The sequence below is a fragment of the Alosa alosa genome, chromosome 9, assembly GCF_017589495.1.
Source record: "Alosa alosa isolate M-15738 ecotype Scorff River chromosome 9, AALO_Geno_1.1, whole genome shotgun sequence".
In the NCBI taxonomy this organism is placed as follows: domain Eukaryota; kingdom Metazoa; phylum Chordata; class Actinopteri; order Clupeiformes; family Clupeidae; genus Alosa; species Alosa alosa.
Window position 1 is genome coordinate 2225872 of NC_063197.1, and position 25262 is coordinate 2251133.

Sequence of the window (25262 nt, forward strand, 5' to 3'; positions counted from 1 at the left end):
AGCTGAGTGGTACATAGCAAGAGCAGCTAAAAAGAGTCAATAATTGGAAAAAATGTTCAGGTGTCTCAAAGTGTCACTATGTGCAGATGAGTGTGCAGGTGTGGGAAGGTTGATTATGCAGTCCAGTCACCTATGATGATCTCTTTCTGGGTGTCCTTCTGTGTGGTGTTGAACAACTGGATGGCCCTGGGGACAAAGGACCTCCGTAGCCTGTCTGTCTTGCATGGGATGGCACGGAATCTGTAGCTGAATGCGCTTCTCTGGTTGTCAAAGACTGGGTGCAGGGGGTGATTGTAATTATCCATTATAGAGTCAAGTCTGCTCAGTGTCCTCTTCTCAGCAGTAGTGAGAGTCTCCAGTTCTGTGCCAACAACATACCCAGCTTTCCTCACCAGCCTGTCAAGGCGTCCAGCATCTCTCTTCCTAATGCTGCCTCCCCAGCATGCCACAGCATAGGAAAGCACACTGGCCATGACAGATTGGTAGAACATCTGCAGGAGTCTGTTGCATACATTGAAGGATCTCGGCTTCCTCAGAAAGTAAAGCCTGCTCTGACCCTTCTTGTAGAGTGCTTGTGAGTTAGCAGACCAGTCAAGTTTATTGTCCAGATGTACCCCCAGGTACTTGTAAGTGCAGACTGTCTCCCCCTCAATTGAGACAGGCAGCAGGGGTGGGGTAGCACGTCTGAAATCAACCACCATTTCCTTGGTTTTGGTGGTGTTCAGCTGCATTATGTATTCTAAATTGTAATTCCTCTGTATGTCCTGTTGGTGACCTCAGTGAGAAGTACTGTTAAGACGCTCTTAGCCGGTAACGAGTACTCTGGAGCACTCGTAGATCTACGAGTGTTTTCACGACACTCTTAAGCTACGATGGTTTCAGGAAACAGTCGGCAAATCTTAAGATGTTCGTAAGAGAGACTTTACGACGCTCTTAGGCTTAAGATGCTTTCGGGGAACTGGGCCATGGGCAGTCTTCTTTTCGGATACGAATTCCGTGTTGTATACACTTTGTATACATCCACTGATAACCGTGATCCTTTCCAGAGTCTTGCAGTTGGTCAACAATGAAATCTATCCCGGCGTCCAAGTCGTACCTACGCCGGTGCAGCGACCTGGCTCTTAATAGTCTGTGGAGATGCCTCTCGCTAATAATGAATCCCTCCAATGCCAGGCTTTTCAAAATGTCTTTGTATTTCATTCCAATCCTAAAATAACACTCTACCATACTATCCCTGTCCATTGTGTGACAGCGACTGTTCCTGTTTGAGGATTTGCTCATCCAGCAGTCCAGTGCACAGCCTATAGGCCCACCTATTTCGTGGCCACAAATTACTATTTCGTGGGAACGAATTAATATTTCGTGGCCACAAATTACCTATTTCGTGGGAACGAATTACTATTTCGTGGGAACAAATTAATATTTCGTGGCCACAAATTAGTACTTTGTGGGAACGAATTGCTATTTTGTGGCCACAACTTATTATTTTGTGGGAACGAATTGCTATTTCGTGGCCACAACTTATTATTTTTTTCCCCCATGACATATCCGGGGCTCCGTACTCTTCAAATACATCAGTTTATTAATGTTTTCCCACAATTTGAAGTCTCCACATCAAATGACAATAATGAAATGACAATAATAAGGATAAAACAAGGTGTGTTTGTATTTTTGTGTAATTTTCAAGCAACTGAAATGGTATGTGGGTTAGCTAGTAGGACCATAAAAATCTATGTGGAAATAGTCTATGGATATTTAATGTGTAAAGTACCAATATTGTACCAAGTCCCATTCACAGAATAAATGTATGTAGTTACAGGTGTTTTGGGAACACCAAAATAATCATTTACAATAAACAACAGATTTTAGCGCCCCCTCAGTTGAAACACAGCATAGCATTTTGCTCCTTTTGTGTCCAATTGCCAGGGTAGTCTAGCACTCTCCGTTGGCTTGCGAACTGGAAAAACTAAACTCCGCTCAGGGCAATCACATTGTGTGTAGAGTCTGTGGACGGGCTTAACATAATGACAGCAGAGTTATGACGATTCCACGTTAATTCCCTGCTGCTTGAAAACAATAAAGGAGGTTTGAGACCCTCAATATCCCTTTTTCAATATCCCAATATGCATGTTTTTTTCTGAAACTAGGGACTTCTATACAACCAATGAGACTGTGGTACAAACTTTTAATGATTGAATCGTACTGAGAACGTGTTTGTCTTCAATTCTACAAAGTTTGGTTAGGCTAGGAATACAGTAATACTTTTTAAGCTATGAATGTCCAAACATGGCCTCCAAGATGAGGCCTTTTAGAGAGTGTAAACAATCAAGGGCAAAAAGACTATGAAAACAATAGAATTGAACAAAAATATTGTACAGGTATTAGTTATGGAGTCTAAACATTGTGTAAACAAACTTTGAGGAGAGTGAGAGTGATTATATTAATTGGGGGCCAAGCAGCGAAGCTGCGTGGCAACCCATAGTGATTCTAGCTTTTCCTATTATTATTTAACATCTTTCCTCTGCCATTGGAGTCTATGGCAGCCCATAGAACCGTCTGGTGAAAAGTTGTGAAATTTGGCACACTTATTCTACTCATAGCACTGATCACTTTCACCAATGTACAGACAGCAGACCCCAAAACTCTAGCGCCACCAACAGGTCAAAACTCATCAATTTTTTAACAACATTAATGCAAGTAGCTCCGCAATACTTGGACCTATGAAGCTGAAACTTGCAGAGTTGATTAAGGCAAAAGGTACGGCCCCACCCACCAATTTCCAAGACTTTGCCATGCTTGCTGTAGCGCCACCAACAGGCCAAGGTGCAAACTTTCCAAAAGTTTCACGGGTCTCAAATTTTGTCCGTTTCTCACGAAACTTGACACACATGATCTTCAGACCAAGCCTCACAAAAGTTAGGAGTCAGATTTTTCCATTTCAAAAGTGTCGGCAGGTGAGAGCCAATCAAATATGGCGGCGAAGCCTTGACAGTGCCTTGACTTATAAATTCCAAACTTGGCACATGCCATCAGAGCATGGCCCTGACCACGCACACCAACGTACATGCCACTAAGTCTTACCCTCTAGCGCCACCAACAGTTCAAATGTTTGAAAGCAAGAAAACCTTCAGAGACCAGACACTTTAACCAATCTTGACAAGAATTGTCAAGAATAGAACACTTTCTTGTATCGACACCAAATTTGGTACATGGACTTCGGACACCATCCTGAGGACACCGAAAAACCTTTTGACTTTCGACCACTAGGGGGGCAATAAAGTTACAGGAAATGAGCTAATATCTTGGCAAGGCTTTCCGATATCGGAGGCAAACTTGGTTCATGGACTCGGGACCACATCCTAAAGACGCACAATAAATTTAGTCACCGTTGACCACATGGGGCGCTATAAGTTGCCACACTTTCTCGTATCGACACCAAATGGCAATTGGCAGGCGAAGCAGTTGAGACCTCGGCAATGTCAAATTTATCTGCCATCTCGACGGCTCAAGTATCTGCAAAGAGCATGGCCCCCTCATTGCTGCTTGGCAGTTATATTATCATCTAATGTTGTATATTATTATATACAATTTATATGTGTATGTCAGAGTTTCCGCTTGAAAAAAATTGTGCCGGTCAAAGTAACCGGCAGAGGTTTCGTTTTCCATTTTGATGATATGCCGGTCAAATATCCCAGTGTTTCCCCTACAATGTATTCATAGCGGCGAGCCGCCTCCTGGAATTCTGGCCACTGCAAAAAAAAGTTGCCTAAAAAAAAAGATAGACGCAAGTGAACTTCAGGAAAAGCTGCCGCTCGCTCAGGTTTCATGTCAACAAATAATAGTAGGCTAACGCTTGAAGGCGAGTCAGGGATTCCACAGGAGATCACGCTTTGTTTGTGTTTATGTTTAAGTTTATTAGCAGACGAATTTTGTGCAAAAAACGAGCCTACATTATGTTAACCAAGGAACCAAATTAAACACGCCAGCCAGATAGCTCGCCCTACCTTCAGTAGCCTATTCCCAGATAAATCCACAATGATTGTTTCGCTTTTTTGTTTGTGATACAGGCAATGCTTTCAAGCCCTGTGTTGCTAACATATCTCGGCTGTGAAACTAAGGTCTAGCTAGCCTATTGGTGGGTTTAATTGAATTTGAGTAATAGGATACGCAAGCATTTACATCTGAGATAGTTTGTAATTCCTGTAGGGCTCACCAAAATTATAGATATGATACAAGACACTTATCTGCTATAATCCAAGATAGATTTTCTTTGAATTTTTGACCATTTATTTTACCAAATGACATGGGAAACATAATTCATTTCATCCACATATTCTTATGCACCATGCACAACAACACTACTAAGTTAGCTTAAAACCGTGAGAATCAAGCCAGCGTCATGGGCCGTCACGGAATTAAAGTGACAGGCACTCAATTCGACTTGCACAGAACCAATACAGTTTAATGGCATGAAAGAGAAGTCTATATAGTTTATACAGTGCTGTGCAAAAGTTAAGACACCCATGCTGAAATTGACTAAAGGGAGGAATAAAAAACATATTTTGCCTTTTGTCTTAATGCCTTAATTAAAAAAAATTCAATTAATATCAATCAATATAATATCAATAATATCAATTATTTTTAATGTATCGTCAATAAAGACTATTTAAATGTCTCAACTTATGCACAGCGCTGTATATTCTAAATAGTAATAGTTTGTACAGTGGCCTACAGTGTACAGTTGTACAGTGGCTAATACTAATAATGTAAATGGAAAAAGGTGAAGGAAAAACATGAATAATCCTGTTCAAGTACTGCAATAATCATGCTTGTGTTGATGGTTATGTCATAATTTGTAACTCAATCTGTCCATTTCTTTCACAAAATCCACCACCATTTAAGGAGTCATTTTTTTCAAATGTTTCGGGGTCAACAGGGGTGAAAGTAAAATGGGTACTGGCCGGTACTAAAATATTTGAGAGGGTATGCCAAAAAATCGGAAAGAAAACTATACTGTCTCTGAAAAAATATAGCACTTTCAGCATGACAACACAACTGCTAACGCCAAATTACCAGAAGCAACATCGCTTTCCCCCAAAATATATTTCATATACATCGCTCTGAACTGTATCTGAATTGTGTCTAAACCTCCCGTGCAGCTGGACAGACAACGCAGCAAGCTATAGCACGCTGCACAGTAGCCTACAGTAATTGCGCCTAACGCACTGGTATCCAAAGTGTTTTAGCAGACGGACTTTTTTCTTGAAAGTCTCCCAAATAAAACAAACATACAGGCTAATGAAAAATATGTTGATGTTTCAATAGCCTATTCTGGTTTTATGTGTGCAGTGTTTTGCTGGAGAGACAAGAGACAGACAGCTGTAACGGTTTAACCAGATCTTATGCAGCAATAATGAAAGTGTTTTAGCGGACAGAAGTATGTTGCAGTCTCCCAAAAAAAAAGGCATGACTCAAAGAAATGTGTTTCATGATATACAGTAGCCTATTTAAAAAATTGATTGGAAGTGGGGACAGCAGAGTAACTAGGTTAAATAAATAAATAAATGTTGAAATTAAGTGTTTGCAATTTATTAATAATCAAAAACAGATGCAGGTGGGTTAAAGAGTGATACTAGAGTGATAAGAAGTCCTAGTGAATGCTTGATAAGTAGACTATAATACAGTAAATAAACAAATAAATAATAAATAATTAGGCTAAGTGAAATTTTCGGCGCGCATTATAACTCTATATCATAGTACCACCAAGAAATAAAAACTACTTTCACCCCTGGGGGTCAACAGCGATCAACAGCACCGCTGCTGGAAAAAAAATTCTAGGGGAAACACTGTATCCTATTATCGCTTCTTAATTAGTCAAGTTGAGGAAAAGTTTTTAAAGAATGACATAATCAGGCCGTATAGAAAGCAGCATGTTCATTAGCCTAACTTAAACATGCTAACTAGTGTCAATTTGAAGATCTAGCCTATGCTGATTTCATGGACAGCAAGAATCCGCTTCGTTTGTTGTTTTAAATAGGCTACGTTGTTTGTTGCTACTACCCACGTTACCTCTAGTGGTTCAACAGTTGTTCCACCTCTAGTGGAACACAGTTGCATGTCCATTGTAGCCATGGGTCTGTCTACACGGAAAATGACAAGTGTCTTGGTGCGGCCGCACCCCCGCAACTCCACTTCAGATACACCCGACACTTCTGCTTTTTCTCTGGTGGTGGTGGAGCTGACCGGACATCTGAGGCTTCAGGCGTTACCGATTTACCATCATCCAGCACGTCTGACCTCTGAAAAAAGCTTTTAAGGCTTTTTTTAAGCGTGCACTTCCTATTTCAAATGGAACATATGTGTGTTGTTTAACTTTCAAACGGACAATTTGACCAGAGAGATTTAATTTTGTCGGGCATTTCATTTTTTTTTTCCGACCAATGTCCGGCAATTACTGGACAACGGAAACCCTGGTGTAAATTCAGTGTTCAAATCAGCCCAGTTTATACAGGTTTTCAAATATTTTAATCCTCTATGACTAGTATAGTTTTAAAATGGTATTTAATAAAATGTCTGTTTTTTTTTCTGGGTCTGAAGATTTCATCCTGATACCAAAGAGCAATGAGGGTGGCGTTGTTTTGCCCGTAGAGGTCTGTGTGTCCCTCAAAGGATATGCCTCCCCAGACCATTACTGACCCACCTCCAAACCAGTCATGCTAAATGATGATGTAGGTAGCATAATGTTCTCCACGACGACATCTGACCCTTTCATGTCTGTCACATGTGCTCAGGGTAAACCTGCTCTCATCTGTGAAAAGCACAGGGTGCCAGTGATGGACCTGCCAATTTTGTATTTTATGGCAAATGCCAATTAAACTCCACGGTGCTGGGCAGTGAGCACGGGTCCCTCTAGAGGCCATCGGGCCCTTAGACCACCCTCATGAAGTCTGTTTGTCAGTTTTGACCACAGTGTGGTCAGAGGCATTCACACTAGCAGCCTGCTGGAGGTCATTTTGTACGGGGCAGTGCTCTTACTGTTCCTCCTTGCATAAAGGAGCAGATACCGGTCCTGTTGCTGGGTTAAGGACCTCCTGCCACCTGACCCAGCTCTCCTAGAGCAACTGCCTGTCTCCTGGAATCTCTTCCATGCTCTTTAGACTGCGCTGGGAGACACAGCAATCCTTCTGGCGATAGAATGTATTGGTGTGCCATTCTGGAGGAGTTGGACTACCTGTCCAACCTTTGTAGGCTCCAGGTACTGGCTTATGCTACGAATAGTGCCAAACTAACTAACCAAATGCCAAACTAGTGAAAAATCAGTCAAGAATAAAGATGAAAAAATTATCAGTTGCCACCACCTGTAAAACCATTCCTGTTTTGAGGGTCATCTCATTGTTCATCATTACTCATTACTAATTGCATTGACACCAAAGCAGGTGAAACTTATTCACAACCACATCTGTTATGTAACTGGCCAGATCAATATCCCACACGTTTGATTGCCTTGATAATATACCCCTATGAAAAAGTTCCCTTATTTTTTTAAGCAGTGTATATAAAGCATCAGCCGAATCCAAATACCATAAAGATAAGCATATGCATCTACATTTACAGTTATGTGCATTTTTGATGTCACCCCACACATTTTCTATAGGATTGAGGTCTGGGGATCGGGCTGGCCACTCCATAACGTCAATCTTGTTAGTCTGGAACCAAGACTTTGCTCGCTTACTGGTGTGTTTTGGGTCATTGTCTTGTTGAAACACCCATTTCAAAGGCATTTCCTCTTCAGCATAAGACAACATGACCTCTTCAAATATTGTGTATTGCCACTGATCCACAATCTCTGGTGTGCGATAAATAGGTCCAACACCACAGTATGAGAAACATCCTCATAACATGAATTGTGCACCACCATGCTTTACTGTCTTCACAGTGTACTGTGGCTTGAATTCAGTGCATGGGGGCCGCAGACAGTTTGTCCAACGACCCACATGCACTGAAACTTGTGGGGTGAAATCAAAAATGCTGGTTCTGAGGCAAAACCCAGAAATGCAGAGGAATTGTGGAATGTAGTTCAATTGTCCTGGGCTGGAATACCTGTTCACAGGTGCCAGTAGTTGGTCGACTCCATGCAACACAGATGTGAAGCAATTCTCAGAAATAATGGTAATGCAACTAGATATTAGTGCAGTGATTCAAAGTAAAGCAAAATCTTGAGACATTTTTCAGGAAATGTTTGAGTTTGTACAGAAAAATGCAAATGCTGCCATTTTTTTTTTTGAACAGCCTAACATTCCTTTTTCTTCACTTTCTGTAAAGGTATAACACAAACTTGATCAATTTTGGTCAATTTTTTATTTGAAATTGAATGTGCAGTGTTACCAATGCATTGATATTATGGAATTAACAGCTATTCTAACTATGTAGAGCTTTTATTCATTTTTTTAAAACACTGCATACATAAAAAATATATCTACACATTTTCCCTATTGTTTTTTCATTGTAAACATTTCTTCTTTAGCACATTTCTGAAGGCTTTGTTCGGGTTGTTTGTTTGATCAAATTAAAACCAAATAAATTAAACACTAAAAAATACATTTTGCATTAATAGTCAACCTCCATACATACTTGGAAGAGAATCCCTTTTGTGTAATAACAACCTTAATTAATTTTATGTGATGTGAAAGCTTTACACATTGTTCTACAGAGTCAGAATCTCTCTTTGTAGAATTTACATGGAACATCTACGGTGATGGAAAATGGTCTTGCACTCAATTGTCATAGACTCTTGGCTTTGACTGGGTCATTCTAGATTCTAGAATCTAGAGTATTGCTTTTACTTTGTTTTAGCTGCTCCAGTGTTGCTTTAGCTTTAGGAAAAACAGCGGTACGTACCTCTAACTGCCTGTACAAACACTCGATTTATACTGTTTCTTTACAATTACTGAGTTGAACATGCACTGTGATGTATTGTAAGGATCTTGTTCATGTTGCACAGCACTTGTAATGACATTTTGCGTCTGTTAAGAGGCACAAACAGTCTAAAACATGCCCTCATTGCATAATTTCTTAGCTGCCTGGCTGCACTAGCTAATAGCAGGATAAGTCGAGCTATGAAGCATTATTTTGTTTTCCTACTTGTAGTACTCGGTGACCTCGAACAACAGGGCCCTATGTTGAAAACGGCCAGCGTTCTCCTTTAATAAACCTTTCCATTTGTGAACATACTGATTGCTGGGTACAAAAAATATAATTTCCTCAATATTTTTTTTTTTTTTCACTTTGTTCTTAATTTAGAATTGGTGGACATGCAGTATAAGGTCAAGTCATATTGAGAACATTTGTTTTCCATCCTATAAAGTTTGGTCAGGCTAGGAAAAACATTTTTTAAGATGGTAATGCCCAAACTTGGCTCCAAGATGATGAATTTTTAAGGGTATAATAACTGAAAAAGCAAAGGTGAAAATATGACAGCATTGGAATTAAGCAAAACTATTTTACAGGTTTTAGTTTTGGGACCTCATTTTTATGTGGACAAATTTTGAGCAAAATCTGAGACGGCTCGGCAATCTTTTTTTTTTGCTTGATTCTGTCTGATTTGGCACGGAATGACCTACATGTAAAAATGAAACCATGCCATCTTTTTGTACAACGTACTCCAACATTTTAAAACATCTTGGGGATTATTTTAGAATACATTTCAGATGTTTCCTATATGACAGAATTATTGATCTTCTCTCTTTTCCAGTGAAGAGGACAAGAACATATTTGACTACTGCAGAGAGAACAACATCGAGCACATCACCAAGGCCATCAATTCTAAGAAAATGGATATCAATATAAAAGATGAAGAGGTGGGTTAATTAAAAATGTTGGCAGCATTACCAGTGGTTTACACAGGATGGCCAATTTATACACAGGATGGCCACACCATGGTTCCAAATGTCGTTCTTTTTCTGTTAGCAGTCATTCTTTAATGAATAGCATACCATCCTCACTACCCGTCTGTTACTGATTTCACACACATATATATATATATATATATATGTATATATATATATATATATATGTGTATATATATATATATATATATATATATATATATATATATATATATATATATATATATATATATATATATATATATATATATATATATATATATATATATATATATATATATATATATATATATATATATATATATATATATATATATATATATATATATGTATATCAAAGTCAGCTTTATTGTCAATTCCTTCACATGTTCCAGACATACAAAGAGAGAAAATTACGTTTCTCAATTATCCCCACGTGAAGACAAGACATATTTGACCAATTTTAAGTCCACAGACAACATAACATTCAAGTAAACAAAAAAGTAAGTAAATAAGTGAATAAGAGGGCACATATAATAATTGAAAAAATAAGAGCAGCAAAATTTTTTTTGAAATTGTGCATAGACAGTCAATAAAATACTAGTGCAAATACTGTAAAATACTATAAAATACTGTTTGACCTAAGTAATAAAAGAAAGTGGCATAGTGGTGCAAGTTATTGTAAGAGCAGCAGAAGTGTTGTGTTTTCAGGACAACAACACCAAGTTGTAAAGTGTACAAGTTGTGCAAGTGTTCAAGTGTGCAGGTGGAGTAGTGCAGGCGGCCATTGTGGGTCCAATGTCCAGGGTGTTATGTAGCTGAGGGTGGAGGGGGAGAGGGAGGGAGAGAGTTCAGCATCCCACAGCTTGGTGTATGAAGCTGTTGGTGAGTCTGGTAGTGCTTGGGGCGCGGGCTTCTGTACCTCTTCCCAGAGGGCAGTAGATCAAACAGATTGTGTGGTGGGTGACTTGCATCACTCACAATTTTTGGTCTTCTATGGGTGAGGTGGGTGGTGTAAATGTCCTTCAGGGAGGGGAGTGAAGCACCAATGATCCTTCCAGCTGTGTTCACTATGCGCTGCAGGGCTTTCCTGTTGTATTCAGTGCAGCTTCCCTCCCAGCCACAGCGATACAGCTGGATAGGATGCTCTCAATGGTGCCTCGGCAGAATGTGGTCATGATGGCTGGTGGAGCACTTGCTCGCCTGAGTTTTCGTGAGGAAGTACAGGCGGCTGAGCTCTCTTAGCCAGTGATGCAGTGTTGGTGGTCCAGGAGAGGTCTTCACTGATGTGCACCCCCAGGAATTTGGTGCTGCTCGCTCTCTCCACCACAGCACCGTCGATGGTCAGTGGCAGGTGTTGGGTGTGACCTCTCCGAAGTCAACAACAATCTCTTTTGGTCTTGCTGACGCTCAGCAGGAGGTTGTTGTCCCTGCACCGTGGTCAGATGGTCGACCTCCAACCTGTATTGAGTCTCTGGCCGCCCTTGGTGATGAGACCCACCAGAGTTGTAGATCAGCAAATTTCACTATGTGATTGTTGCTGTAGGTTGCAGTGCAGTCATCGTCAGCAGGGTGAAGAGCAGCCGGACTTGAGCACGCAGCCTTGGGGGCCCCCTGTGCTCAGTGTGATGCTGCTTGAGGTATTGTTGCCAACCGCATGACTACTTGGGGCCTCTGACAGAGGAAGTCCAGTAGCCAGTTGCAGAGGTAGGTACTGAGTCCCAGTTTGTCAAGTTTGCAGATGAGTTGTTGTGGTATTATGGTGTTGAATGCAGAACTGAAGTCTATAAACAGCAATCTCACATATGAGTCTCTTTTCCAGGTGGGTGAGGGCTGGGTGGAGGGCAGAGCAGATTGCATCCTCTGTAGACCGTTTGGCTCGGTATGCAAACTGGAAGGGGTCCAGGGTGGGGGAGAATGGCTTTGATATGTGACATGACAAGCCGCTCAAAGCACTTCATGATGATGGGTGTCAGTGCCACAGGGCGGTAGTCATTGAAGCAGGATGGAGCAGTTTTCTTCGGCACAGGTATGATGGTGGCAGCTTTGAAACATGATGGGGCCGATGGCTTGCTTCAGGGAAGTGTTAAAGATGTCTGTGAAGACATCCTTAAAGCTCCCCGCGCGAGTCCTTCAGCGCCACGACCTGGGATGTTGTCTGGACCTGTTGCCTTGCGGGTGTTGATAGCAGCAAGTGTCCTCTTCCGCGGCTGTCGGCAGAGAGGCACAGGGCTGCCTCATGTAGGGGGGATGGGTCTTCTGTGGGCAGGTGCTGTTTTGTGCTTCGCCCGAGCAAAGAAGCGGTTCAGGTTGTTGAGCAGAGGGATGTTGCTCTCACAGCTCTGTGGCTGGCTTGTAATCCCGTGAGGGCCTGAATGTGTCAGTGTGTGTGCACTCCTGAAAATGTTGTTCTCACATCAGACAGCAGATGGCAGTCCTGGAATCTCCACACCACAGCCAAAGTCCAAAGTCCATATATATGTGTGTGTATATATATGTATATATATATATATATATATATATATATATATATATATATATATATATATATATATGTGTATATATATGTATATATATATGTGTATGTGTATATATATGTGTGTCAATAATAATAATAATAATAATAATAATAATGCGCGCACGCGGTCATACGCCGGTAATATTGTGGGCTGATTTGTAATAATAATATGTAATGTAACTTAATAATAATAATAATTATTATTATTAAATGTAATAATACTCTTTCTTATATAACAATATTATGATATACGCATACAATATTAATAATATTGCAATAATATATAATAATAACAATCATGTCAATTGGAATATGTAATGCGTATTAATATATATATATATTATAATAATATAATAATAATGTGAATAATAATATTATATATTATATATTATATATTATATATATATTATTAATATATATATATATATGTATATATATATATATATATATATATATTATATATATATATATATAATATTATATATATATATATATATATATATATATATATATATATATATATATATATATATATATATATATATATATATATATATATATATATGTATATATTATTATTAAACCGAGACAAACCCAGTTGCCAGAGTCATGGATCAAGTCAACATTAAATATAATATATATATATTATATTATTTAATGTTGACTTGATCCATTGACTTGGCAACTGGGTTTGTAATTGTTGAAACATCAGTGTGTGTGCACTCCTGAAAATGTTGTTCTCACATCAGACAGCAGATGGCAGTCCTGAATCTCCACACCACAGCCAAAGTCCAAGCCCAGATTTAACATTTAAGCCCTGTTGTCAATGAACTGAAAACAAACCATGTCAAATATGACAATGACAATCACACACACAATTTGAAAGGGAAAAGATTTAACCACATTTGAGATGGCTGCAAGCACATTGGAATTAACTGTCCATACATATTCTGACTGTTGGTTTTGGTAGTTACAAAGTTTTGCCATCCTTGTCAATGAGTAATATCCCCTGTGCAATATCTCATTACCTGGATGGTGTTTTTGGACATTGTTTTTTTTTTTTTGTGTACTTGTAGCACTTGCCTAAGAAGCTCTATTTTGGACTATCTGACCATTAATTGACCATGAATACCCAAAAGGGGGATTTTCCCAACCTTTTGCCACCCTTCTATAGAGGCTCTTTATGTTGCTGACTCGTATACCTGCAGTCCAGTTCCAACCACTCCACTGAACTGATTTGTTGGGGTGATGCTTGTTTGAAAATAATACTTAATGTAGAGTATCATAATGTATTACAGGACATGACATTGACTATCATAATAATACATTTTTTTAAAAATCATCAGCGTCCAAGCAGATATAGAAATGTATTAGTTGCAGTGCCTTTTATGGACAGAGCTTCATGAAGTTTGGTGTGCATCAAAATAATGTGACCTTGATTCAGCATGTCAAATTTAGTGAACTTTAATTATCTCCAATATATATTGGATGCTGTTTGAGTAGCTTCTCTGGCCTACCAATTGTCAACATTTCAATTGAAAGTTGAAATGGGCCAACTGTATCACCACTTATAGACAGATTGTTACAATTTTTGCATAGATGTAATTCACTAGGTGGTGCTACACCACAAATGAGTGCTAATGGCCTAGGGTGATGTGATATCTCAAGTGTTTTTTCCTGGACCCATTTCTCCTGAAAGGAAAATAATGAGGGACATTAGACAGACCAAATGGACCACATGGAATACATTTTTGATTATCTTTGAAATAGTGTCTTTAGTGTCAATCTGCAATCTGAAAAGTTACATATTCGTTTATGGCAAATTTGCTATGTTACATTGGGCATTTGTGGTAAATTTTGAATCCTATTTTGAAAATGACCCATACACGTACAAGCCGCACACCCACACACTCACACTTGGGCATGCATTTAGAAGAAATTGGTCATTAGATGCCATGTCACCACCTACATGATAATGTGCATAAAGCAGAAAACATATGATATGCATCTTTGACCAGAATTCACGTTTGAAAGGAAAAATTACAGGAAAACATTTTCTTTAATCAAAAGACTGAAAAGACTTGAAAACCATGTAGAATATTCATAATATTTCATCAAAAGTAAACTTCTTTTCAATTTATTTACAGCATTAAAGACATGATCACCCTCCAAAAAATCATATTTGCCCACCTCAGGCATAAAAAAAAATTCCACATTGAAATATAATGGATGGAAATATAAAAAATGTGATGGGGTGGTAAATTTCATGAAAAAATGGCTCTAGTTATCCAATAACGATGAAGTGCATGACAGGGTGGTAGGATTAAGCTTGACGGACCCCCTCATAGAAATGGAAAAAAAAACAACAACAAATAAACAATTTAAAAGAATGTCAGAATTGTTCTGCTTAGTTTTACAGGCATACATTATTTAAAATTGTCTCTGTGTTTCATTTCAAGTAACAGTATGCTATTTATTTAGTGTATGATGTACTTTTGTAGGTTGTGCACATACAGTGGGCATCGCTTTCAAATGGCCACTTCAGTCGCGCATTACGAGGCGTGAAGCTGCGTGAAGCTTCAGTACCACTTTCAGCCACTGTGCGTCGCTCTGCCACTGTACATCGCTCTGTCAGTAGCCTGACTGCCGCCCCTTCTAAAAAAAGGAGGCTACCTTTAAACATAATTGTTACCAAGAGGAATCCCAGCCTACGAATTAAATAACAAAATAAGTCATGCATAATTAAACATTACCTCGATTAAGGCTACTTGGGTATGGCTTAAGGCTTGACTACACGAAAATCGAAATATGCTTTTGATAGCCTACCGGTGCCGCTCCACAAAACGAAAAAATATCTTAATTTGCTGTCTACGTTATTGTCAGTGTTGGTGGTAACGCAACTACGCAAATCAAAACAGTGTCTTAATTTGCCCTACTTCTTGACTGCAATGTAGTCAATTGACTGCTTGAAATGTAATTTTTATTTTTCTGTACAATAAACAAATACATCTGCTTTATGCCGCAGAATTACATTCATATTTGGCTGACTGCAGACGCACCACTTCCCTCCCCATATTCCAAGATTAAGATAGTAGCCTATACAAAAAGCACTTCATACTATCATAAAAATTTGTTAAAACGAATAGCTATTTGCAATTTGACAAAACACTGGTCCTCATTTTGCAAATGCGAGGACGATATGAGCCTGTTGCATTTAGTTAGATGTCCGAGTCACGCATAATGTTTGAAAACCACTGGCTCGTAATCACAATAATTTAACACAAGACAGTTTATAGCCTACTTCATCATGTCCCCATGCCTACATTTTTGTGAGTAGCATAGAGATCGTTAAAAACAATAAAGTATGGCTCTCCGTTTGGGACATTGAAAACTTATATTTTTAATATAGGGTAGACTACCGTCGGAGATGCTGACTTGCAAAGGCCTCGGGATAACACGTTATCTCCACTATCATCAGTCATGCCCCTTGATCAAAGTGGGGAATGAAATAAAAGTTTGAGAACCACTGGCTTAACAAGTAACCTGCAGTCCAGAACCCACAAAATATGTTGCAGTATTCTAATGATATCGGCAAATGTTTGTTTTCCAAAGTAAGAATTTCACTTCACCATGCACCTTCGACAATGAATAGCTCATTACACTTGTTACTGTTAAACGTAGGCCTAACTGGTATCATTAAACATTATTCTGTGTCCTAAAACTGGCATATTTTATGGCATTGTGTCATGTAAGTTTGTTGCAAAATCTAGAGAAATGTGTGAGGTGGTCAGTGAAGCACAATTGAGACACACATTGGATTGTGTTATTACTTGAACATTCCACACTATCCACAGCTGTGGTATCAGGGGCAGGAGGATTACTGTTAGCGCAGGCTTTGTATCAAATTCTTCAACAGAAGGCCTCGAATGCAGGCTTGTCCAAAATAAAGGCCTGTGTGGATTGCGCAGCCTACAGTAAATAACAGACCCGCCACAATGTGCGGTATGATGCTTTTTTACGAGCAAGATGTTTTTGGTGCCCTACGCACACTGCATGTTCTTAAATAACAATGATCATCAGTAATATTCGACCATTAATTTGTGTAAATGGGCAAGCGTGACCACCTTGATTGGCTGATTTGTAACACGGGCATGATTCCAAACACCTCCCTTACGATGATGAGTGACAGGTGACAGGTCTCAGAATGCGTGCGCTACACAAGGACGGAAGATGATGAATAACTGGGGCCGTAGGCTATTCAAAGGCTTTTATCTTACCACTAGGAGTAGGCTACTCTTAAATCGCACTAAAAGATTTTTGCTTGGAGTTTTCTCTTAAAAGTTATTCACAAAGCCTTTCAGACAACTCCTAAACTAGGAGTGAGTCTTCGTTGCTATGGATGACGTCATTACTCATGCACGAGCTTGACTGAAGTGACCACCTTGATTGGCTGACAATTGTAACGCGGGAATGATTCCAAACACCTCTCTTCCGGTGATAGGTGACAGGTCGGAGAATGCGTGCACTACACAAGTAGTGCGAAGGACGGAAGATGATTAATAACTGAATAAAAAGGCCTAGCCTAAATGAATAAAGAGTAAGGCAAAACAAATAGCCTAGTAGCCTAATGAAACATAGTCCTATGGATTGATGCAGTACCTTTGCAACATTATTAAATTAATCTGTCACCATATGCCTAGGCTACGTTTGCAAAGAGGAGAACATTTTAATTTGATTCACAATGAAACGTTACATTTAATTTACATGTTAACAATGAGTAGTTTTGGTTGTTGTTGGTGGCGTTATTGCATCCCTTTTATGAATGCAAAATTGTTCCCTCGCGATTGGAAGCTCCTGTTGTCGCATAGGCTACGCATTTCAAAACATTGCAACGTAAAATGCCACAAAAAGCTGTTTATGAATAGGTCTTAGTGAGTTAGGAGTCCTCTCGACTTCTTTTAAGCTGCCCCAGACTTAGGTGCTACTTTTAGGTCTAAAATGCTTAAAGTTAGGAGTGACACGCCCATTATTTTTAGGAGTTGCTCCTAAATTCGCCAGTTAGGAGCTACTTTTAGCCTTAAAATTCTTTGTGAATACGGCCCCTGAATAAAAAGGCCTAGCCTAAATGAATCAAGAGTAAGGCAAAAGAAAAAATCTTGTAGCCTAATGAAACATACGGATTGATGTAGTATCTTTGTAACATTATTAAATTATTCTGTTACTATGCTTACGTTTGCAAAAGAGAACATTTTAATTTGATTCACAATAATGTTACATTTAATTTACATGTTGACAATGATCAGCCTAGTTTTGGTTGGTGGCGTTATTGCATGTTAGTTATGCCTACAATGCAAAATTGCTTCCTCACGATTGGAAGCTCCTGTAGCTGCATAGGATTTTCAAAACACGGCAAAATGCCGCAGGTTTGTGACTAGGTCTGTGAGTTAGGAGTCCTCTCGACTTCTTTTAAGCGGTCACAGAGGTGGGAAGGTGTGATTTGTTGGGGGCAGGGCCGGATTAACTGGGCACAAATGTCTGATGGCCCCCCTTCCCCCAGCCAACGTGAATCGGGTGGTCAGTTAATAGGCCTATATCGTGAAGATTTTTCCTGCCATCTAAGGCATGAGCGCATCTGTGAGGCCAAGCCTCACCAAGTAGCTCGTTTGTTTACAACTAATATTCCATTTAAATAAACTGCTTTATAGGCTATGCCGAAATAGTTTTCAACATTTTGAATATTAGTGTCGGGTGAATTGAAATGTTCTCAAAGTAGCCTTATGGCTGAAAGCTGCTTGGGATCCCCCCCGTCAAGCAATATAACCATACAAACGCGCTTCCTGCACTCATTGTTTCAAAAGGAGTAATTTCGGCTTTGTCAGAGCTGAAGAGCTGTGGACGGCACGGCACGGCCTGCCCAATGAAAATAAATTAACGCAACGCAACACAACACAGACCCTGCTTCTCTCGCGTCAGTCACTGACATGAACGAAATACAGAACCCGCTTCTCTCACGGCAGTCACTGACAGTAGCCTAGAAAAAATGCATGAGGAAAAACACTTCCCCATGACAAAGACATCGTAAAACACTGAAAGTTAATATTTTGTCACTAGCAACATACATCTGTCCTTTGTCAAATGTGTTATGTTCCAAGTAGCCTATGCGTAATTCTGCTTCATAAAGTTGAACAAATACATTTGCTTATTTCACAGAAAAATATAAATAGCCAGTAAGGGTCTACAAAGCAGAGTTGGTAAGTTATGGTAGGCCAACTTGAAGTGAACATACAAACAGGGGAAATTCTCTCTAGTAGCTGAGTAGCCTGATGGTAGGCAGGTGCGCACGTATAAGGCCGAACATGCAAGCGCCAATGAATCGTGCTCTCACAACAATCACGCCGTTAAACTTAAATAGGTTAACATCACTCTAAGTTCGCCTTCAAGCAAGGAAAACGATGATTTGAAGACATCTGTTTAGTTGGAAGGGCAAGGGGGTAGCAACAGGGCAACACAGAGACAGGCCCGATGGCAGGGTTGTTATGAGAGTATTAAAATATGGGATATTCTACGGGAAAACATTAAAACGGCAAGACAGCGGGGGAAAGTTAAAATACGTGATAAACACAGAAAAATTTGGCATGCATTGTTTCGGGCCCCGTGCACAGGGATTATTTCTCATAGTATTAATCACATATGATTATTTGTGAAATTGTGCAAACAGGTGCAACACATTTGAAAAGGAAGGACTGGTAGCATGCAAGCTCACGGGAAAGATTGATTTAAGAACGTTATCACAGTGTGTGGCTGTGGCGCAAAGCAGCGCGGGCGGAAGACAGCGAAAATTGGCAGGGGAGGGTCATGTCTTTTTTAACAATTCTGTCGGATGGTCATTGAAAAATTTCTAGCAGGCAAGGGAGGGTCATGCAACTTTTGACTGAAGCACTCAAAATTCTTCCGGTGGCCCCTTAAATAAATAATGAACAGTCCTTAGATTGCTGCTGGGCTATATGTCTTGGTTCATGTCTGTTAACAACTCATTGCCGTCAAACGCGTAGCCTATTTCGCGGTTGCATCCATTACAAACAAACATGCAATATAAACGTCTGGGATTGGGGAGAGCACTAAATGCTCTACTGAATAAGCAACAAAGTCAAACCTTTAAATAAAAAACACTCTTTAATAATCAAAAAAATAAACCGCTAATGAAGTAAACTTGTGACCATCAAAAATCGTTTATCGCCTGTAACTCTGTGATAACAGGACGTAACAGGAAGGCATTTGGCTGAGCAACGGAGGTTAATATGCTCTATATTTTGTCCAAATGATGTCTGTCTATCATCGTTGCACTCGGAGAAAACCAGAATGTTTAATTTGTCCTGCGTTTCTTCTACGGCTGCAAACGGGATTCACTCGCAGTTAACCAAATATTTCTGGCTATTAAATTATTTCTAAACCAGTCTGCTAAAGTCTGTAGTGAAGTCTGTGTAGGGTTTTCCAGGCTCCATTTCTTTTTACGAGACACCCTGCTCACTTGAGACATCTACCGGTTGTTTGGGTTGTTGCAGCGTCGTTGCAGCGTCACTGGAAAAATACAAATTAAAGTCGCGTGATACCGCGTGTGAAGCTGGCCAAGTCGAAGCACTGCCCACTGTATAATGTTATAATTCTTGACTGAGTTACTTGTTGATGTGATTTTTGTTTACGGATGTTTTATTCAGGGTCGGGCGCTACTGCACTGGGCCTGTGATCGTGGACATAAGGATATGGTGTCTGTGCTTCTGTTAAACAAAGCTGATATAGACAGCCAGGTAAGTCACTTTCTCTTTGGGGTAGAACTTTTCTTCATATATGATTCAGGGCTTACTCTCTTCTGTTTACTACTAAACACTTCTGACTGACTTATTTACTTACTGTCATATTTATAGGCATGTAGTGGTCTGTGAGTGTGTGAGAGAGAGAGAGAGAGTGCCACTACAGTAACCTTTGTGCAGGCTGAGAATCGCAGCTACTAAGTAGAGCAGTAATTATGACCGCCGCGCAGCGAAGGTTTAGTCAGATTTTTTTTTTTTTTTTTTTTTCGCATGTCCAAATTTCCGTCAAGGATTCCCGGGACACTGAAAGACCGGGGTAGACGAAACTTGGTGGGCATGTAACCCCATATGGATCGCATGGAACCATCTTTTTTTTGTTTTGATCTGTAGCCCCCCCGCTGGACTGCACCCCCCGAAAGGAGGGTAGGGCAGACACAGTTTTCTGTGAATATCTCGAGAACCGTAAGGTTTAGGAGGACCATTTTTTTTTTTTTGTATGTTGATCTCAAGGGGCCATGTCAACCCATTCCATAACCACTCATTTCATGTATAGCGCCACCTAGTTAAACACAAAAAGTAAAAATGAGGTGTTGTAATCCCAGGTATCTGTGACCTAACATAGTCAAAACTGCACGAAATTGGAAGTGTAGGATCATTATGACACCCTCTGAATGCACGCCAAGTTGCGTGGAATTCCGTTCATGGGGGGCCACACAATAAATTAATTTATGTTACTATACACCAACTGGCCTGTAGGTGGCGGAGACAGTTTTCTGTGAATATCTCGAGAACCGTGGGGCCTAGGAGGTCCACCTTTTTTTTGTATGTTGGTCTTAAGGGGCATGTCAACCCATCCCATTACCACTTATTTCATGTATAAGCCACTTAGTTTAAAATTAAAAGCAAAAAAATTATGTGTTTTCATCACAATATCTCTGGCTGACATGGTCAAAACTGCATGAAATTGAAAGTGTAGGATCATTATGACACCCTCGAATGCATGCCAAGTTTTGTGAACTTTTCGTTCATGGGGGGGCCTTACAATAAAATAATTTATGTGTACATTTAGTGACCATGACACCAACAAGGATTCCCGGGACACTGAAAGACCAGGGTACCGCTAAACTTGGTGGGCATGTAACCCCACAAGGATAGCATGGAACCATCGTTTTTTCGTTTTGATCTGTAGCCCCCGCTGTACTGGACCCCCCGAAAGGAGGGTAGGGCAGACACAGTTTTCTGTGAATATCTTGAGAACCGTAGGGCCTAGGATGACCAATTTTTTCCGTATGTTTGCCTCCAGGGGTCATGTTAACCCATTCCATGTGCACACATGTGCATAAACAGATATACACGCACACACATACATTCACAGTAATCATACGTATGACACATACTCACACAGTAGACATATGTACGCATGCATGCACATGCACAAACACACATACGCAGGCAAACACACAAGCACACACACACACACACACACACACACACCCACACACATAAACATAAACGTGTACACGCACACATGCACACAATTCAAGAATTTCTCAGAATTATGAACAGGCAAGATGGGGGTGGGGTTGTATAAAATGAATTTTACATGTGAAATCTATGAACTAATCATGTTTTGGTACTTGCTTGGTCTAGCAGATACCAGTGAGAATTGAGTGTGGATATTGCAATTTAGTGAGACAGTTATAATCATATAGGCCTTTCAGCGTGATTTATTTTTGTGGAAAAAATGTGCTGGACTGGGCGGCGGTCATATTTTGTACCGCTCTGCGGTACATCTAGTTGCATACTGTTCTGTCAACACACAGACTGCTTTCTACAGCTGTCTCTCAACCAGTGTGCCGTGAGGCAAAGTGAGGTGTCCTGTGAAATTTTGAGGAATTCAATGCATTTTATACAGGCTTATGAATAATACCTCATCCTGAAATGGAACCCTCCAAGTTGACCGCATTTCATTCTATATTACTGCACCACCACAAATTTATACATGTTGCTGCATCTCAACATTGCTTGGCAACCATTCTGATAGAAGAAAATATTTTTTGCCATAAGCATGATTGTCTATAAATAAATCGTTACATTTCTTGTTGCTGTGCCTTTATTGAGATTTTAACAGATTCACCTGATATACTTTTTATGGTAATATGACCTCCCTTACGTACTGTAAGCCTCCTAGGGTTGCCACACGTACTGGATTTTCTGGGATTGATCTCTTTTTTGAGTGACTGTCCCTGATAATTAATAATCTTTTCCAGGACACAAATTGTCCCCGTTTTTGGTGATGATGATCTTCGGATTATAATTTCTGCTAGTTTCAAATTAAATGGTTATTCGATTTTCTATGTGGTTGTGTTTATCGGACATCAAGGCCTGTGTAGCCTACGTACACAGACATAAAAGGCATGCTTTTTGTTGATTTGGCAGCAGAAATATGGTTTACCTTATTACCTAGCAACTGCCGCACAACCACAGTAATGACCCCAGTGCAATGTCTGGGATTTTCACAAATCAAATGTGGCAAACCTAATGCCTCCCCATTCATTTGAATAGGAAAATAGCTGCCTGGTAACTGCCCAAAGTGCATTACCAAGATGGTCGCCAGTCAGTCTGTCTTGGCATTTCTGTTTGACTTTTGGTGTTTCTTAACCCCAAAAAGGTTGAGAACCTCTGTTCTACAGGCATAGTATGATTTTATAGGATACTTTTTCATTTTAAAGGATGTGTGTAGAATTATGTAGGATTCATCAAGCCATTCAGGGGATGAGAGATATTTCTTAGAATGTTTATCTGCTTATCAAACCTCCACATATCCCCATTATCCCCATTATCCCCAAAGTCCAGCTGAATTCCACCTCCTATGATATGGTTGGCTTTCCTAACAAGCTTATTCAGTCTGTTAACATCCTTCATTCTTACACCACCCCCCGAGCACACCACCACATAAAAAATGGCACTAGATATGACATGATGGAAGATCTGCAAAAAACTGTTGCAGATTTTAAAGGACTTTTCTGTGCGTTATTGTAAAGGGCCTCAGTGTTCTTAGACCACTACAGTCTGTCATCTAAATGCACTCCAAGGTATTTGTAAGTGTGTACTACCTCCCACTCTACTCCACTGATGGAAGCAACAGTCAGATTAGCTTTATCCTAGGTGAAACCCACTACCAGCTTAGCCTGGGTGAACCCAGGCGAACCTGTTAGCAAATTTGAATACCAAACACCCTGGTATAAGGTAAAAGACAAGTTGGCTTTTGCCCCTCTAGCTGCTGGCCACTCCTCCCAGGACCAGAGACAGGGTAGAAGTGGAGCTTTGGCAGCACTGAATCAGTGCCCAGCACGGGTAGAAAGTCAAGATGCAAGATGTTTGGATGATTATCATGTCTGACCTCAACAATAAAGAATGCCTCTGTATGCGGTTTGCTTACATAAAATGATTCTGCAGATTTTGCAACAACACGCCAACAAACGCAGGCAGTGGCTATTTATAATGTTAAATTGATGTGCAATACTGACACTTTCAATAGCCCAGGCTACTTTGGACTGTCTTTAGACTTTAAACACACAATAATTCCGACTGCAAGTTCCAGATAGGCTAATGGGCCTGAATTTAAGGACGTTTCAGAATGCCACACATGCAAAGCATGATCAGCTATAGACAACAGCTATCCAGCTATAGAGTGGCAGACAGAGCGTGGTGTCACTTATAGGCTACCAGAGGTTACTTTTGAGTCACATCATAGCAAATTTCATATCATGATGCATCATTGCACAAAATGGTTTGTCTTCTCTATCATATTCAATAGGCTAAACATACAGTGGGTCCCATTTAGAAGTTAATTCGCGTTTCCCGTGATTCACGCAGCTACGTGAAATGTATTACAACTTTTCTCCACGAGGTGGCAGCTTAAGTCTGCTGTAGCCATGCGCGGATCTACGGGGTGGCAAAGGGTGGCAGCTCCCACCTGGGACACAGTCTTGCCACCCCTGTTGCTACCCCATTTATAAATCAGATAATGTATTTTTTTAAGTATATTTATTGTTGTGTGTGTCGCTAGTTTATAACCTTTGATTGTAAATACTGTTGTTGATGTCAACCCATTAATACACGTGATAATTCAACATGGGTTTCTAAAAATTGTCATGCATCCACTTTCCCAGTATCTATGACTATCCAATTTTGGTCGACATGTCAAATCAAACTAGGATATCTAATCGGCGTCAAGCTGGTGGGGGTTGCGTTTTTCTTTTTCCTTTCTTTTCATATATGGTGTAAATCAATCTACACAAGTAAAAGTACAGTTACATGGCTGCAATTCTACTCAATCACAATAAGTAAAAGTACTATTTTCAAACAAACCCTACTCAGAGTAGGCTACTAGACTAGACGTTTGATGATGTCAAAGCACATCATATGAAGCTTAGTGCATGAGATCGAATTGCTTAGATTCCAGTTAAATCTTCCAGTTTCATTGGGTGGTAGATTTAAATCATTTGCTGGATGAACCAACAAAGCTGAGGCCAGCACAGGAGTTTGTGTCCTCAAGAAATTAACATGTTGATTGTTCACTCGTGTTTGAGGTTGTTTCTTAATAGGAGATTTATAAAGGTACTTTAATACAGTAACTATACATGTACTTCATTATTCATCACTTTGTGAGTGAGTGAGTGAGTAGCCTAGATTGTGAATGGCAAAACATAATTTGGCGCTAAAGATCAGGGACTGAAAACAGAATGATTTTCATTTAGGTTTGTTCTGAGCAAAAACATTATTTGATATCATAATATTATAATACCTATATAATATTAGGTCTTAAAAATGCTTCATAGCTTAACTTCAGTCACAGAAAATGTCTTTGCTTTAAGCCTTGCAATAGCCTAACCTATGTATGGTGCTACCAACGCATGACAGGCTTATAAATATTTGCCTAGTGTCTCTGGTATCTTATTTCACAAAAAGTAATTTAGACTACATACTTGGAAAAGGCAGTTAGATAGTGTTGGATATTAATATCTTTTTTAATAATTTGTATCAACT

At 39.8% G+C, this 25262-nt stretch overlaps 1 protein-coding gene across 1 annotated transcript in view; it reads left to right on the top strand.

The window, feature by feature from the left end:
- The window catches only part of acbd6 (acyl-CoA binding domain containing 6), a 105998-nt gene that overhangs the window by 50232 nt on the left and 30504 nt on the right, over positions 1-25262 (top strand). The window contains exons 5-6 of the mRNA XM_048253029.1: positions 9752-9857; positions 20118-20207. Of these exons, the coding sequence (XP_048108986.1) occupies positions 9752-9857; positions 20118-20207 (196 nt within the window). The remainder of the gene's footprint in view (positions 1-9751; positions 9858-20117; positions 20208-25262) is intronic.